This window comes from Bombina bombina, chromosome 6, assembly GCF_027579735.1.
Source record: "Bombina bombina isolate aBomBom1 chromosome 6, aBomBom1.pri, whole genome shotgun sequence".
NCBI classification, from domain to species: domain Eukaryota; kingdom Metazoa; phylum Chordata; class Amphibia; order Anura; family Bombinatoridae; genus Bombina; species Bombina bombina.
The window spans coordinates 956,649,204-956,664,515 of record NC_069504.1 but is presented as its reverse complement, the minus strand read 5'-3'; the positions used below and the strand labels follow the sequence as shown (position 1 = coordinate 956,664,515).

Genomic DNA, 15,312 nt, shown 5'->3' with positions numbered 1-15,312 from the left:
ATATTTGTATTTATGGCTATGCATGTGATGTAAATAATGTATATTCGAAATCAACATATAATTATGTCAGTATTAGCCCTGGGTTGCTTAGTTTTTTTAGTTAGGTTTTTTATTTTGGGGGTTGTTCAAAACAGCCAATAGGAATGAGAGCTACTGAAATCCAATTGGCTGTTCAAATCAGCTAATAGGCTTTTCATTTTTTGGGTGTTTTTTTTTAGATTAGGGCTTTGGGCTTTTGGAAAAGAGCTGAATGCCCCTTTAAGGGCAGTGAAAAAGAGCTGAATGCCATTTTAAGGGCAATGCCCATGCAAATGCCCCTTTAGAGGGAATGGGTAGATTAGGTTTTTTTGAGTTAGGTTGGGTGGTGGATTTTACTGTTGGGGGGACTTTGTATTTTTTTACAGGTAAAAGGGCTGTTTAACTTAGGGTAATGGCCTACAAAAGGCCCTTTTAAGGGCTATTGGGAGTCTATTGTAGGCTAGGGGGTGTTTTTATTTTGGGGGGCTTTTTTATTTTTATAGGGCTATTAGATTAGGTGTAATTGTTTTTATTTTTGATAATTTTGTTTATTATTCTTTGTAAACTGTGTTTTTTATTTTTTGTAATTTAGTGTTTATTATTTTTTGTAATTTTAGATTTTTAATTTTTTTCGTAGTGTTGTTTTTTTAAATTTGTAATTTTTATTTTTTAATTGGTAGTATTTTTTTATTTTATTAGTAATGTTAGGTTAATTTATAGTTTAATGTTAGGTTTATTTTTATTTCACAGGTAAGTTTTTATTTATTTTAAGATAGTTATATTGTAATTTAAATTTAAAGTTAGGGGTTAATAATTTAATTTAGTGTTTTGCGATGTGGGGCGCCGTCAGTTTAGGGTTTAATAGGTTTATTTAGTGGCAGCGATGTGGGTGGCCAGAGGTTTAGGGGTTAATAGGTTTATTTAGTGGCGGCGATGTGGGAGGCCGGAGGTTTAGGGGTTATTAACTTTATTATAGTTGTGGCGATGTTGGGGAGTGGCGGAATAGGAGTTAATATATTTAAATAGTGTTGGCGATGTGGTTGAGTGGCAGATTAGGGGTTATTAGGTTTATTTAATAGTCACGATGTGGGTGGGCGGCAGATTAGGGGTTAATAAGTTAAATATAGTGTTTGTGATGCAAGAAGGCATCAGTTTAGGGGTTAATAGGTAGTTTTTGGGTGTTAGTGTACTTTGTAACAGTTTAGTTATGAGTTTTGTGAAACATTTTTGTTTCGCAAAATCCATAACTACTGCTCTCAGATGGCAGTATGACTCGTGTTGGTATAGGCTGTAACGCAAGCATTTTAGCCGGACCACACAACCTGTAATACCGGCGCTATGGAAATCCCACACAAAAACATAATGTTTTTGAATGCGGAATGGACGTTGCGTTACAGGCTAAAATGCTTGTGGTATAGCTAAAGCGACAAGACACGCAATATGCGTTCCTGGCCATTACGCTGGAATTGCCATTTTTTCAGCGTTAAAAGCCGTACGCAACACTTGTAATCTAGCTGATAGTAAATACAATTAGAAAAATATGGCACAAGCCCCAAAAACCTTACCCCAAATTTTTAGCCTGTAAAGGATTAAATAGTGGAAACATTTTTTCATATATTGTAATTGTAGATATAATTGTTACATATATTTTAATTGTTTATACTTAAAGAGGGGGAGGGACAAAACTGTTACACATTTATGCAAATGCAATGATTCACTCTAAATGATGATTTGGTTAATGCAGTGGTCTTTCCGCAATGTAAAAAGATGCTTCTTACCATCTCCGCCACCTCTGAGTTGGCAGAGATAAAACACACCAAACACGTTTGTTCAGGATGACTGAGTGGTCATGTGGAAGCAGGGGGTGGCATTGCACGAGGAAGTCCTCATGCAATAGTACATGTGACATACATGTGGACATACATGTCTGCTGCCCATTCACCGTAAAAGGCAAGCAGACAGGTTCCCAAGTCGAGAACCTTGTCAGCCAGCCTTTTAGTACATTGGGTCCTATGTGTTTAAATAATTGAAATTACAAGAATTGTAAGCTTTTATGTATATGCTGTTATTAACAGCTCAGATTGATAATTAAAATTTTGTAGTATACTACTTTTTTTTATATATATATATATATATATATATATATATATATATATATATATATACAAATACATATATATATATATATATATATATATATATATATATATATATACACACACATACATACACTTCAACTAAATTCAACAATAGCAAAACTGGAGTCTGGTTATTAGGCACATGTTAAAACACCTTATAGAGAGTTATGCAATCATACAGTACACTTGAAATACTATCAAACTATCAGTAAGCAACATGCATGGAAATATATTTTACCAGACCTGAGAAACTACTCCATAATTTTAAACTACACAATTTTCCAAAAAATCTAGTGGGATTGTTGTATATTAATTTTGTTAAAAGCTAGAAACCTGGAATATAATTTAGCCCATGTGATATGCATTGCATAGCTTGCAAGAAATAAAGTATTTGCTTAGATTTATTTTTTAATTGTTTGCTTTTAAAAATGTCTTTTATATTTTATTGCTTGTTGGGCATTTATTGTATTGGAAACTATCACCTAAAATTAACTCACACAAGTGACTCACTTAAATTCGACCAAAATCTCAGAAACTGAAATCCATGAAGTACAAATTGTATAAAATGTTTTAAAGTATATAATGGAATATTAGCACTCACCTCTATAACACTTCTAGACGTTACACTTTCTTTATCATTTCCATGTGCTGATTCATCTGCGTCAATGAGATTTTCTACTGGAACATTTTGAATAGGCTTTAGGAAAGTAAAGTCATTTTCACTTGAATCCAAAGCCACACAAACATTGTATGCATGTGGCAGTGTTAATGTGCCACTGTTATACTTTGAAAGCATTCTAGGGTCAACATGAGAATACAGATTTGTACTCAAAGACCCAAATGATGGTGAGGTCCTTGATTCCTTATATTTTGATATTAAAGCAAACACAACAGTTACCAAAAATAAAAAAGATATCACTGCTAAGGCTATTACTAAGTACATTTGTAAATTTGATTGTGGATCCTCATCTATTATTTTAGGACTAAGTTTTGGAAGTACTTGCTGCATGTTATTTGCAATGAACAAGCTTAAAGAAACTGTTGTTGATAAAGAAGGCTCTCCGCTGTCCTTCACTAACACCACAATTTGATGTTTCAGTGCATCCTTCTCTTGAAAGATACGAGAGGTTCTGATTTCACCAGTTTGCTGATTAATGCTAAATGGACACAGTTCTGATACCTGTATGAAATGATAAGATAACCAAGCATTGTGCCCAGAGTCTGCATCCATTGCAACCACCTTTGTTATCAAGGTTCCTTTTTCAGAGGACAAAGACACCATCTCAAACAATGCTGAACCATCATTTTCTTTTGATGGGTACAGAATTTGTGGTACATTATCATTCTGATCTACTATGTAGATAATTAATGTTGTGTTGCTGCTGAGAGACGGTGATCCATTGTCTTGTGCCATTATTAGGACTTGAAATTCCTTGTGTTGCTCATAATCAAAAGACCTCTGTGCATAAAGAACACCAGTCTCAATATTAATGGAAAGAAAAGAAGATACAGAAAAGTATTGTGCCTTTGTATTGTTAAGTGAATATCTGACTTTAGCATTTTCTCCTATATCAAGATCAGATGCTTGTATTTTATATATTGAGGCTCCTGGCAAATTGTTTTCTGGCACATAGGAAACATAAGTGGATTTTGTAAATATTGGTGGATTGTCATTCACATCTAATATATCCAATGTGATTACTTTTCTATTAGAAAGTGGAGGAGATCCTTTGTCATTTGCTAGAATTGTGATATTATAACTTGCTATTTTCTCTCGGTCCATGCTAGATTCTGTAACAATTCTGTAAAAGCTTCCAGATGACATTTTTAATATAAAAGTTTCTGTTTCTACTATGTCACATGTAACTTCTCCATTTTCACCAGAATCTTGATCATGAACTTCAATTATTGCTATCACTGTGCCAACCACAGAATCTTCTGCAATTGGAGTAGATATTGACATAACTGAGATTTCAGGTGCATTGTCATTTTCATCAATTATCTCAATTAAAACCCTTGAGTGGGTAACTAGCCCACCACCATCTTTTGCTTGAATGGACAACTCATAGGTTTTTGCCTTCTCAAAATCCAAGGATTCTTTAGTTTTAATTTCTCCATTTACAGGATCAATACTAAAAATACCTATATAAAGAGAATTTCCTGCAGTTTTGCTAAATGAATATGTGATTTGTCCATTGGAACCTTCATCTTTGTCACTTGCAATTACATAAACTACTGTAGAATTGACTGGAGTATGTTCACTAATACTCACTTTATATACCTCTTCATTAAATATAGGAATATTATCATTGGCATCAGTAACAATAATCTTAATTAAGGCAGTGCCAGTTTTAGCTGGGTTCCCTCCATCCAATGCTGTTAAAATTAAATCATAAATACTCTGTGCCTCTCTGTCCAAAGATTTTTCTAGTACAAGTTCTGGGAATTTACTACCATCTCCATTTGTCCTTTCACTCAAGGTAAAATGCTGACTGTCCTTTAGTTTGTAAGATTGCACAGAATTACTGCCACTATCTGGATCCTCTGCATGCTGTAAATAAAAATGTACTCCAGCCATACTTGATTCAGAAATTTCTAACATGACAGGATCATGAAAAAATATAGGTGGGTTGTCATTTACATCCAGAATTTCAATTCTGACATTGAAAACCTTTAAGGGATTAGCAATCATTAAATCAAATGTTAGATCACAAGAATCTACTGCTCCACACAATGTTTCCCTATCTATCCTGTCTTTTACGTATAAATTTCCATTCTCTAAATTTACAGCAAAATATTTCTCTGAAACACGTGATACAATTCGAGGTTTTCTAAATGAAAACTCCTTTACATCTATTCCAATGTCTTTTGCGATATTTGTTATAACTGAGTCTTTTCTGATTTCTTCAAATATTGAATATTGGAGCTGACCAGTCACTAAATGACACAGCCAAGTCAATAAAAATAGAAACAGTACTTGCCATCTGATTCCCCAGCATTTCTGTGCTTGATGTTTTTTCTCCTCAGCCATTTTCAGTACTTTGAGTCTTCCTTTGAGATGTACAGAAATTGTAATCCGATGAAGAATTTGGTAAATCCACTTCTTTTGGTTACTTTTAAATAATCTGTAAATTCATGAGAGAATCTAAACTAGATCTGTATTTCTCCTTGCAGATCTGCAGTGTCTGTATGTGTTTAATGAAAATACCATTGGATCTCCATTTCCATTCTCTTTCTCATATTGGTGAATAGCGGCGCTCTGAGGCATAAATGTGGAATTGCAGTGGTAAAATCTTCTCATAGGAACATATTAAGAACTTGTACAATTTTAAATAGAATGGTTAAGAAAACAAATGTTTTTGATTATGTACACATTTTAAAAAAATATTTATAGAGGTAAACAAATAGAATTACAAAAAAAGACAAAACTTATACAGTTAACCTGGTCAATAAATTGTATTTTATATGTTATATGTATAAAAAATAAACTATTTCTATATGTGAATTACTTAGACACTGATCCCCATTCATGAGCCTATTAACTGTCCATTTAGGTTTAAATAACCTAAATATTTATTTCAGTTTTATCCTTAGCCAGATTACTGTTTAGTTTCACAATGCCCATACAACAGAAGCATTCCTGATGATGTCATCTATGTAAACAAACTTCCTAGAAATTCATGTTTCCATTTAAATTAAGTTTGATAACATTTATAAATAATTCATAAGATGCAAAAGATTAAGCTTTGTAACATAGACCAAATCATCTGACTTGTAATGTCAGTAAATCCTGATATGCTCATCAAGTTTTTACTGTTGGACTTTAATAATTTAAGAGATAAATCTTAGAAATTTGCCACAAATAAGAATTTTGGTTCTTTTATAATCAAAAATATTTTTTTGGTTAAAACCTGGAGTATTCTTTATTACAATATTTGTTAATTTTATGGTAATATTGCTAAATTATTTTAACTTTACAGAAGACTGAAGCAAATTGTGATCTTGTAAATGCTGGTATATGTCATTATGGTAAAGAGTAGCTGAATACAAATACACAGGGGGCAAAACATATTGCGATATACTAGTGGAACTCTGCCTGATGTACATGAATCTTTAATATATAGATGCATTAACAGATAGAATATTTTAATCTGTATTAAAATGTTCAGTATGAGTGGGGAAACAATAGACAAAATCATCTCTTTCTAATGAGAAAATAAAGATGAAGGAGCAATTTGTAAACAAATTAATACCCTCTAGGTAAAATGGATAATTGGAAACACGTTAAAGGTAAGAAAATATTAGTGTACACTGTCCCTTTAATGCATTACTGTGTTTTTTTGTTATCCATTAGAAGAGTTGTATAATGCGAATCACCGTCAAATTGTGTTTTTAAAATTACATATTAAACTGTTTTAAATCTTTAAAATACATTTCAATGTAATAATGGCCAGATTATATAATAAAAATCAAAACAGAATTAAGGTCATCATATGAATAGTAAACTTTAGTAACATTTTACAATGTGCAATATTTTACACCAGTAATAATAAATATAATGTGAACGAGGAAGCAAAAAGGTTGTTTTCACAATTTAAGGCCAGAGTTAAGTGCAAACGTTTGCATGCAAGTGCTAAGGGGTTTATCACTGTTGTTTGCGCTTGTTGGGTTTTACGCTCATATTACAAGTTGAAAGTAAAGCGATTGCTTGAGGGCAATCTCGATTTAAAATAGAAGCATTACCGCGATCTCAGAGCTCTGGTTAACTGTTTTGTGAAACAAAAAAATGTCACAAAACACATCAACAATACATTACAAAGTACAGCTACACTCATAATAACACCAGCTAAGATATGAGATCTCAGGTTTTAGGAAAAAAAGCAAGCAAAGGGCTTTAACATAGACATACATATAGTACATGTCTAAAATGTATGTGTGTGTGTATATATATATATATATATATATATATATATACAGTATATATATGCCTATGTATGTGTACATATGTATTTATATATTTATATATATATATATATATATATATATATATATATATATATATATTTACAGACATATACACATATATAAGTGCATTGGAGCCCTTTGCTGTCAAGTAGATGACAACATGTAAAAACATATTTATACTATAATTATATTTAATAAAGTGTTATACTGTGTATGTACTGCAAATATTTCACATTCCAATGTTCTGCACATAGAATAATATGTTCTATGTATTTTTAAATAGATATTCCTATATATTTATACCTATCTATATTATCGTGTATATATGTATATATATATATATATATATATATATATATATATAAAAGGTAAGAAGCGGCACTCACTGGTCTTTTCCAAAGTGTTCTTTAATGAAATAAAGTGACGTTTTGGGGACACACTCCCCTTCTTCAGTGTGTCCCCGAAACGTCACTTTATTTCATTAAAGAACACTTTGGAAAAGACCAGTTTCTTACCTTTTATATTTAACCGTTGGCACCCTGGCGTTTGCTGTTGAGGTTAGAGTGCTCTTTTTTTGAATTATATATATAAATAAATAGGTATAAATATATATTGTACCAAAATACAGATATATATATATATATATATATAGAAATATTTATTTACGAATAAATATAACATATTCTTCTTTGTGAAGAAAATTGGAATGTGAAATATTCATATTTTCATGTCGGGTTAGCGCAAATGAGAATATGTGATCGGGCTTGTGCGAGAGTAGGGTTATTTTCCACTTTTTTTTTGTAAGTTCGGCTTTTTGCGATTGTTGTCTTATCGCCCATTTGAAAACAGTTTACTTTCAACCCATAATATGAGTGCAACCCTACGAGCACAAAAAGCTTACTTATAATGCAGTTAATGCTCGAGCGGGAGCATTAATTAGTGCTTAACTTGTATTCTGGCCCTAAGTGATTTAACATTAAAGCAAAACTACAATGCACTGTGTATAGCATTTGGGTCTTAAATTTCTATAAATCCCCAAGCACTGCTACTCCAAAGTCTCCACAACTGCTCAATGTCTCATCAGAAGTGAAAGGTGAATGAGGGGAAACTACAAGTCCCACTTCACTCAAGAGGAAAGATTAATTCAATTTAAATAATCATTTTTTCTCCTGAACGCATCTGTTTATGATATTTTGACTATTATATTTCTATGTAGCAAAGACAAGTACTTATCATAAAAATATCTTATATATTTATCCATATTGCATTAAGAAATGAACAAAAAAATTAACATTTACAAGCCAAATTGGTAATTGCTCGTGTAACGTGCAAGGTTTAACCAACCCTGCAACAGTCAACAGTTTGTACCAGAAAGGTTTTAAGGACCCTTTCCACTTTAACCAGTTTGCCACAGTCTAGCCAATCCAGGCGAGCCTGTGACTTAGTTCAGTAGGTGCAAAGGTTAACAAATACTATCTTATCTGTATTAGACCCAAAAAAATGTCCAAACTCCCCTTTAATACCATCCACACTAATGTATCGCTGCTGCCACCACTTTAAGATTATGATATAGGAATTCTAAGGAAAAATCCAGATTAACGTTAAAAATCCCACAATACAATTTGGCAAAAAGCAATCTAAAAAACAGTACTGCTATTACTACTCTCTTCAGTAACATGGTTTAAATATTAGAGAAAGGCAACAAATTAATAAATAAATATTTATTATGAGCAAAAAAGTGTCACATTTATATAAAAAAGGAATTAACAAACACAAATACACTCAAAAGCAAACCATTTAAAAAAAGGAGAAAATATACCCTATAACTTTACCAAAATAGCCTCTGCTACAGGGAACTAGAATGGAAAATTGTAAGAGATACTGTTCTAGTTTCCCATGTAGAATGACAATCATATTTTGCTTAAATCACAATTAAAGGGACACTAAACCCAATTTTTTTCTTTCATTATTCAGATAGAGCATGCAATTTTAAGCACCTTTCTAATCCACTCCTATTATCAATTTGTCTTCATTCTCTTGCTATCTTTATTTAAAAAGCAGGAATGTAATGTATAGGAGCCGGACCATTTTTAGTTGAGAACCTGGGTTACGCTTGCTTATTGGTGGGTAAATGTCAGCCTCCAATAAGCAACCGCATTACCATGGTGCTGAACATAAAATGGGCCGGCTGCTAAGTTTTACATTCTTGCTTTTTAAATAAAGATAGCAAGAGAGAGAAGAAAAATTGATAATAGGAGTAAACAAAAAATTGCTTAAAATGTCATGATCTATCTGAATCATGAAAGAAAAAAAAATGGGTTTAGTATCCATTTAAATAATTTTTTTCTTGGGGTCAGGTTTCTGACCAGGCCCCTTCCAGAATGGGTAAGAAAGGTAGCCACTCATTTTTTATGGCAGACCATAAACCAAATTACATGCTGAAGTTAAGGGATATCTTACAATTTTAGTTATGTATATAAGATACACATACACTTATAAGCAATCACATTCTGACATCATGAGGATTATTTTGATACCAAACATGACATGCTTGTCATATTTGGTCACCCTGTAACATAAACGTGATTTAAACATGTCTTAAGATATCTCTGACTTAATAGAGGACACTGTCTTCTGTCACTCTGTGTTAGCAGCTTAGCCCATAAAAATCACTTTCCTGAGGAGAGTGAATTGCACCTTATATTTGTTTCACCAGATGTAGGTAATAAAAACCATTCATCTCAAAACACCTGGCCTTTTCAGATAGTTTTGATAAGAAGTTGTTAATAGCAGACACAGGAAATACAGGACACAAAAAGAAAAGAAAGAAAAATGAGCCCCTGACATTCTCAAATCATAAGGTCTTCATGTTATCCCATTAATATTTTTAAATCCTGAGTTTCTTCTCCTTTGTGTCTATGAGGCCCATTTATCAAGCTCCGAAAGGAGCTTGGGGGCCTGTGTTTCTGGTGAGCCTGCAGGCAGAAACAGCAGTTATGAAGCAGCAGTCTAAAGTCCGCTGCTCCATAACCCTGTAGGCGGACAGGAATCTGAGCAGGCGGGCAGGAATCACCACAATTCAACCCGATTGAGTACGATCGGGTTGATTGACACCTCCCTGCTGGGGGCCCGTTGGCCGCGAGTCTGCAAGGGGCGGCATTGCACCAGCAGCTCTTGTGAGCTGCTGGTTCAATGCTGAATACGGAGAGCGTATTGCTCTCCACATTCAGCGATACATAGGCCCCTATATCTTTGGTCAAAACTATAATCTACTCTTAATAGAAAATCACAATAGTTGACAGAATATAAGTACAATAATTTACAGCATTGCAAACTATAACATCATTTTCACAGGTGGTAAGTTATGTTTTAGATTTAAAAAAACTGAACGGAATGTTGTCTGTGTTTTTGATTCCTTGCATTTTGAAATGATAGCTAATACAATAGTAAATATAAATACCAATGAAATAAGAGCCAGAGCTATAATCAAATGCACCTTCAAGTTGGTTTGAATATCTGTATCACTAGTTTAGTGTGTAACATCAGAGTTTGGAAATGCTTGTTGAAAATTCTCCACAATAATAAACTTTAACGTAGCTGTAGCTGAGAGAGATGGATCACCATTGTCCTTCACCATAACTATAATCTTTTCTCTTAGCAAATCTCTTTCTAGAAAGAGGTGTGATATCCTGATTTCACCAGTATGTTGATTAATACTAAAATGATATTGTTTGACACTTGAATACAATGATAAGATAGCCAAGCATTATGTCCAGAATCTGCATTGACGGCTACCACCTTGGTTATTAAAGAACCGATTTCAGAAATATATGGTACTATTTTTAATAAAGCAGATGACTCAGCCCTAGTTGATGGATACAATATTTTTGGCATGTTATCATTTTTGTCTACTATTTAAATCTTTATTGTAGTATTTGTACTTAGTTGTGGCTATCACTGTCATTTGCCATTATGTGAATTTTAAATTCCTTATGTTTTTCATAGTCAAATGATCACTGGGCATAGATAACTCCAGTCTGTAAATTGATAGATAAATAAGAGAACATACAAGGTTCATCTGAATCTGTATTATAGATAGACTACATCTATGATCTGAAGCATGCATACGGCCTATTGAGGAACCTGGTATGTTATTTTTTGGTATATACACAATATAGGTAGATTTTTTTTTAAAACTGGAGGATTGTCATCTATAACTGCTACATCCAATCTGAGGTTTACTGTTCTGGATAAAGAAGGAATTCCTTTATCAGTAGCTAAATGGTGATATTGTATTATGGGTTCTTTTCTCTATCAACTGCTTGTAAAACCATTTCATAATTTTTGGTTACTTCAAAATCCAAATTTCCTTTAGTTTTAACTTCTCCACTTACAGAATCAATACTGAATAAATTAAGAACATTTTCAGAAATTGTACCAAAGGAGTATGAAATGTGTGCATTGGTACCCTCATCTTTATCATTTGCTTTTACAAAAAGAAGAGTAGAGTTGATTGGAGTATTTTCATTATCACTCACTTTGTATATGTTTTGAGTAAGTATAGGAATATTATCATCAACATCAGTGATTACAATTTTAATTTGTGTAGTGCTACTTTGAACTGGACTTCCTCTGTCAAAAGCTATTAAAACAATTCATGCATACTTTGTGTCTTTCTGTCTATAGAGGTTTCTAGCATAAGCTCAGGAAAAATAATTCCATCAGGACTGAGCTTTTTATCAAGGACAAAATTAAGATTTTTACTAAGATCATAGTTTTGAACAGAATTGAAAGCCACATCTAAATCTTCGGCATTTTGTAAAACAAATCTTGTACCTGGTGAGGCAGATTCAATCATTTCTAACTTAAATGTTTCATGAAAAAATCTAGGAGGATTATCATTAAAGGGACATTAAACACTAAATACACGCTAGATAGAATGATGCATTCAAAGAAAAGATTAGTCCATGACTAACATGTAGATGTATTTTTTAAAGTTTCATTAGTTGTTTAAAAAGTGACAAAATAAGTGTAAAGTTTTAGTGCCTATAAAAACACTGGGAACTGCCATGTTGTAACTTGTGTTACCTTCTCTGCAATGGCCAATTAGGGACAGTTATACATATGTCACTAGAGTGTGCAGCCAATGGTTGTGCTGGATTTAACAGTGTTCTGCACTTCCATTTCTAACAGGAACTGAAAAGCTCACAATTTCAGAATGGAATTACAGGCAAAGAGGACAAAATAAATAATGAAAGTATATTGCAGAGTTGTTTTTTTATATACAGTTTATCATTTTATATTAACATCTTAAAGTTTTTAATGTCCCTTTAATATCCTAAATTTAAATTTTAACAGGGAACACATTTAAAGGATTTTTAACCACTGCATCAAATGTTAGCAGGCAGATTGCTGATGCTCAACACAGTGGCCTAGATTTGGAGTTTGGCGGTAAAAGGGCTGTTAACGCTCCGCGGGCTTTTTTCTGGCCGCACCATAAAATTAACTCTGGTATCGAGAGTTCAAACAAATGCTGCGTTAGGCTCCAAAAAAGGAGCGTAGAGCATTTTTACCGCAAATGCAACTCTCGATACCAGCGGTGCTTACGGACGCGGCCAGCCTCAAAAACGTGCTCGTGCACGATTCCCCCATAGGAAACAATGGGGCTGTTTGAGCTGGAAAAAAAACCTAACACCTGCAAAAAAGCAGCGTTCAGCTCCTAACGCAGCCCCATTGTTTCCTATGGGGAAACACTTCCTACGTCTGCACCTAACACTCTAACATGTACCCCGAGTCTAAACACCCCTAGCCTTACACTTATTAACCCCTAATCTGCCGCCCCCGCTATCGCTGACACCTGCATATTTTTTTTAACCCCCTGATCGGAACAGCCAATAGAATGCGAGCTCAATCTGATTGGCTGATTGGATCAGCCAATCGGATTGAACTTGATTCTGATTGGCTGATTCCATCAGCCAATCAGAAAATTCCTACCTTAATTCCGATTGGCTGATAGAATCCTATCAGCCAATCGGAATTCGAGGGACGCCATCTTGGATGATGTCCCTTAAAGGAACCGTCATTCGTCGGGAGACAACGGAAGAAGAGGATGGATCCGCGTTGCCTGCTTCAAGATGGACCCGCTCCGCACCGGATGGAAGAAGATCAAAGATGCCGCTTGGAGAAGATGTTTGCCGGTCCGGATGTCCTCTTCTTGCCGGATAGGAGGAAGACTTTGGAGCCTCTTCTGGACCTCTTCAGCACCGGATGATGGATCGCCAACCCCCGCTTGGGTTGGATGAAGATGTTGGAGCCAGGACGGATCGGTGAACCTGGTATGGTGAAGACAAGGTAGGAAGATCTTCAGGGGCTTAGTGTTAGGTTTATTTAAGGGGGGTTTGGGTTAGATTAGGGGTATGTGGGTGGTGGGTTGTAATGTTGGGGGGCTTGGGTATTGTATGTTTTTTTTTTACAGGCAAAAGAGCTGAACTTCTTGGGGCATGCCCCGCAAAGGGCCCTGTTCAGGGCTGGTAAGGTAAAAGAGCTTGTAACTTTTTTAATTTAGAATAGGGTAGGGAATTTTTTATTTTGGGGGGCTTTGTTATTTTATTAGGGGGCTTAGAGTAGGTGTAATTAGTTTAAAATTGTAATATTTTTCTTATGTTTGTAAATATTTTTTTATTTTTTGTAACTTAGTTCTTTTTTATTTTTTGTACTTTAGCTAGTTTATTTAATTGTATTTTTTTTTAGCAATTGTGTTTAATTAATTTATTGATAGTGTAGTGTTAGGTTAATTGTAGGTAATTGTAGGTAGTTTATTTAATTATTTTATTGATAGGGTAGTGTTAGGTTTAATTATATCTTAGGTTAGGATTTATTTTACAGGTAAATTTGTTATTATTTTAACTAGGTAGCTATTAAATAGTTCTTAACTATTTAATAGCTATTGTACCTAGTTAAAATAATTACAAAGTTGCCTGTAAAATAAATATTAATCCTAAAATAGCTATAATATAATTATAATTTATATTGTAGCTATATTAGGATTTATTTTACAGGTAAGTATTTAGCTTTAAATAGGAATCATTTATTTAATAAGAGTTAATTAATTTCGTTAGATGTAAATTATATTTAAGTTAGGGGGGTGTTAGTGTTAGGGTTAGACTTAGCTTTAGGGGTTAATCCATTTATTATAGTAGCGATGAGCTCCGGTCGGCAGATTAGGGGTTAATAATTGAAGTTAGGTGTCGGCGATGTTAGGGAGGGCAGATTAGGGGTTAATACTATTTATGATAGGGTTAGTGAGGCGGGTTAGGGGTTAATAACTTTATTATAGTAGCGCTCAGGTCCGCTCGGCAGATTAGGGGTTAATAAGTGTAGGCAGGTGTCGGCGACGTTGAGGGGGGCTGATTAGGGGTTAATAAATATAATATAGGGGTCGGCGGTGTTAGGGGCATCAGATTATGGGTACATAGGGATAACGTAGGTGGCGGCGCTTTGCGGTCGGAAGATTAGGGGTTAATTATTTTAAGTAGCTGGCGGCGACGTTGTGGGGGGCTGATTAGGGGTTAATAAATGTAATACAGGGGTCGGCGGGGTTAGGGGCAGCAGATTAGGGGTACATAAGTATAACGTAGGTGGCGGTCGGCAGATTAGGGGTTAAAAATTTTAATCGAGTGGCGGCGATGTGGGGGGAGCTAGGTTTAGGGGTACATAGGTAGTTTATGGGTGTTAGTGTACTTTAGGGTACAGTAGTTAAGAGCTTTATGAACCGGCGTTAGCCAGAAAGCTCTTAACTCCTGCTATTTTCAGGCGGCTGGAATTTTGTCGTCAGAGCTCTAACGCTCACTTCAGAAACGACTCTAAATACCGACGTTAGAAAGATCCCATTGAAAAGATAGGATACGCAAATGGCGTAGGGGGATCTGCGGTATGGAAAAGTCGCGGCTGAAAAGTGAGCGTTAGACCCTTTAATCACTGACTCCAAATACCAGCGGGCGGCCAAAACCAGCGTTAGGAGCCTCTAACGCTGGTTTTGACGGCTACCGCCGAACTCCAAATCTAGGCCAGTGTTTCTCTAGCTATTCTACTAGCAACATATAAATTACCATTTTCCATATTAATTACAAAAAAACTTCTGTGAGACGTAAGACTCAATGAGTAACTTTCAAATAGCTAATTCATTGATTAC

At 34.4% G+C, this 15,312-nt stretch overlaps 1 protein-coding gene across 1 annotated transcript; it reads right to left on the bottom strand.

The window, feature by feature from the left end:
- Nucleotides 1-2,649: 2,649 nt before the first annotated feature.
- Nucleotides 2,650-5,187, bottom strand: LOC128664810 (protocadherin gamma-B2-like). Its single transcript, XM_053719614.1, has one exon. The coding sequence runs from the start codon at nucleotides 5,185-5,187 to the stop codon at nucleotides 2,650-2,652; it is 2,538 nt and encodes an 845-aa protein (XP_053575589.1).
- Between the last annotated feature and the right edge of the window lie 10,125 nt (nucleotides 5,188-15,312).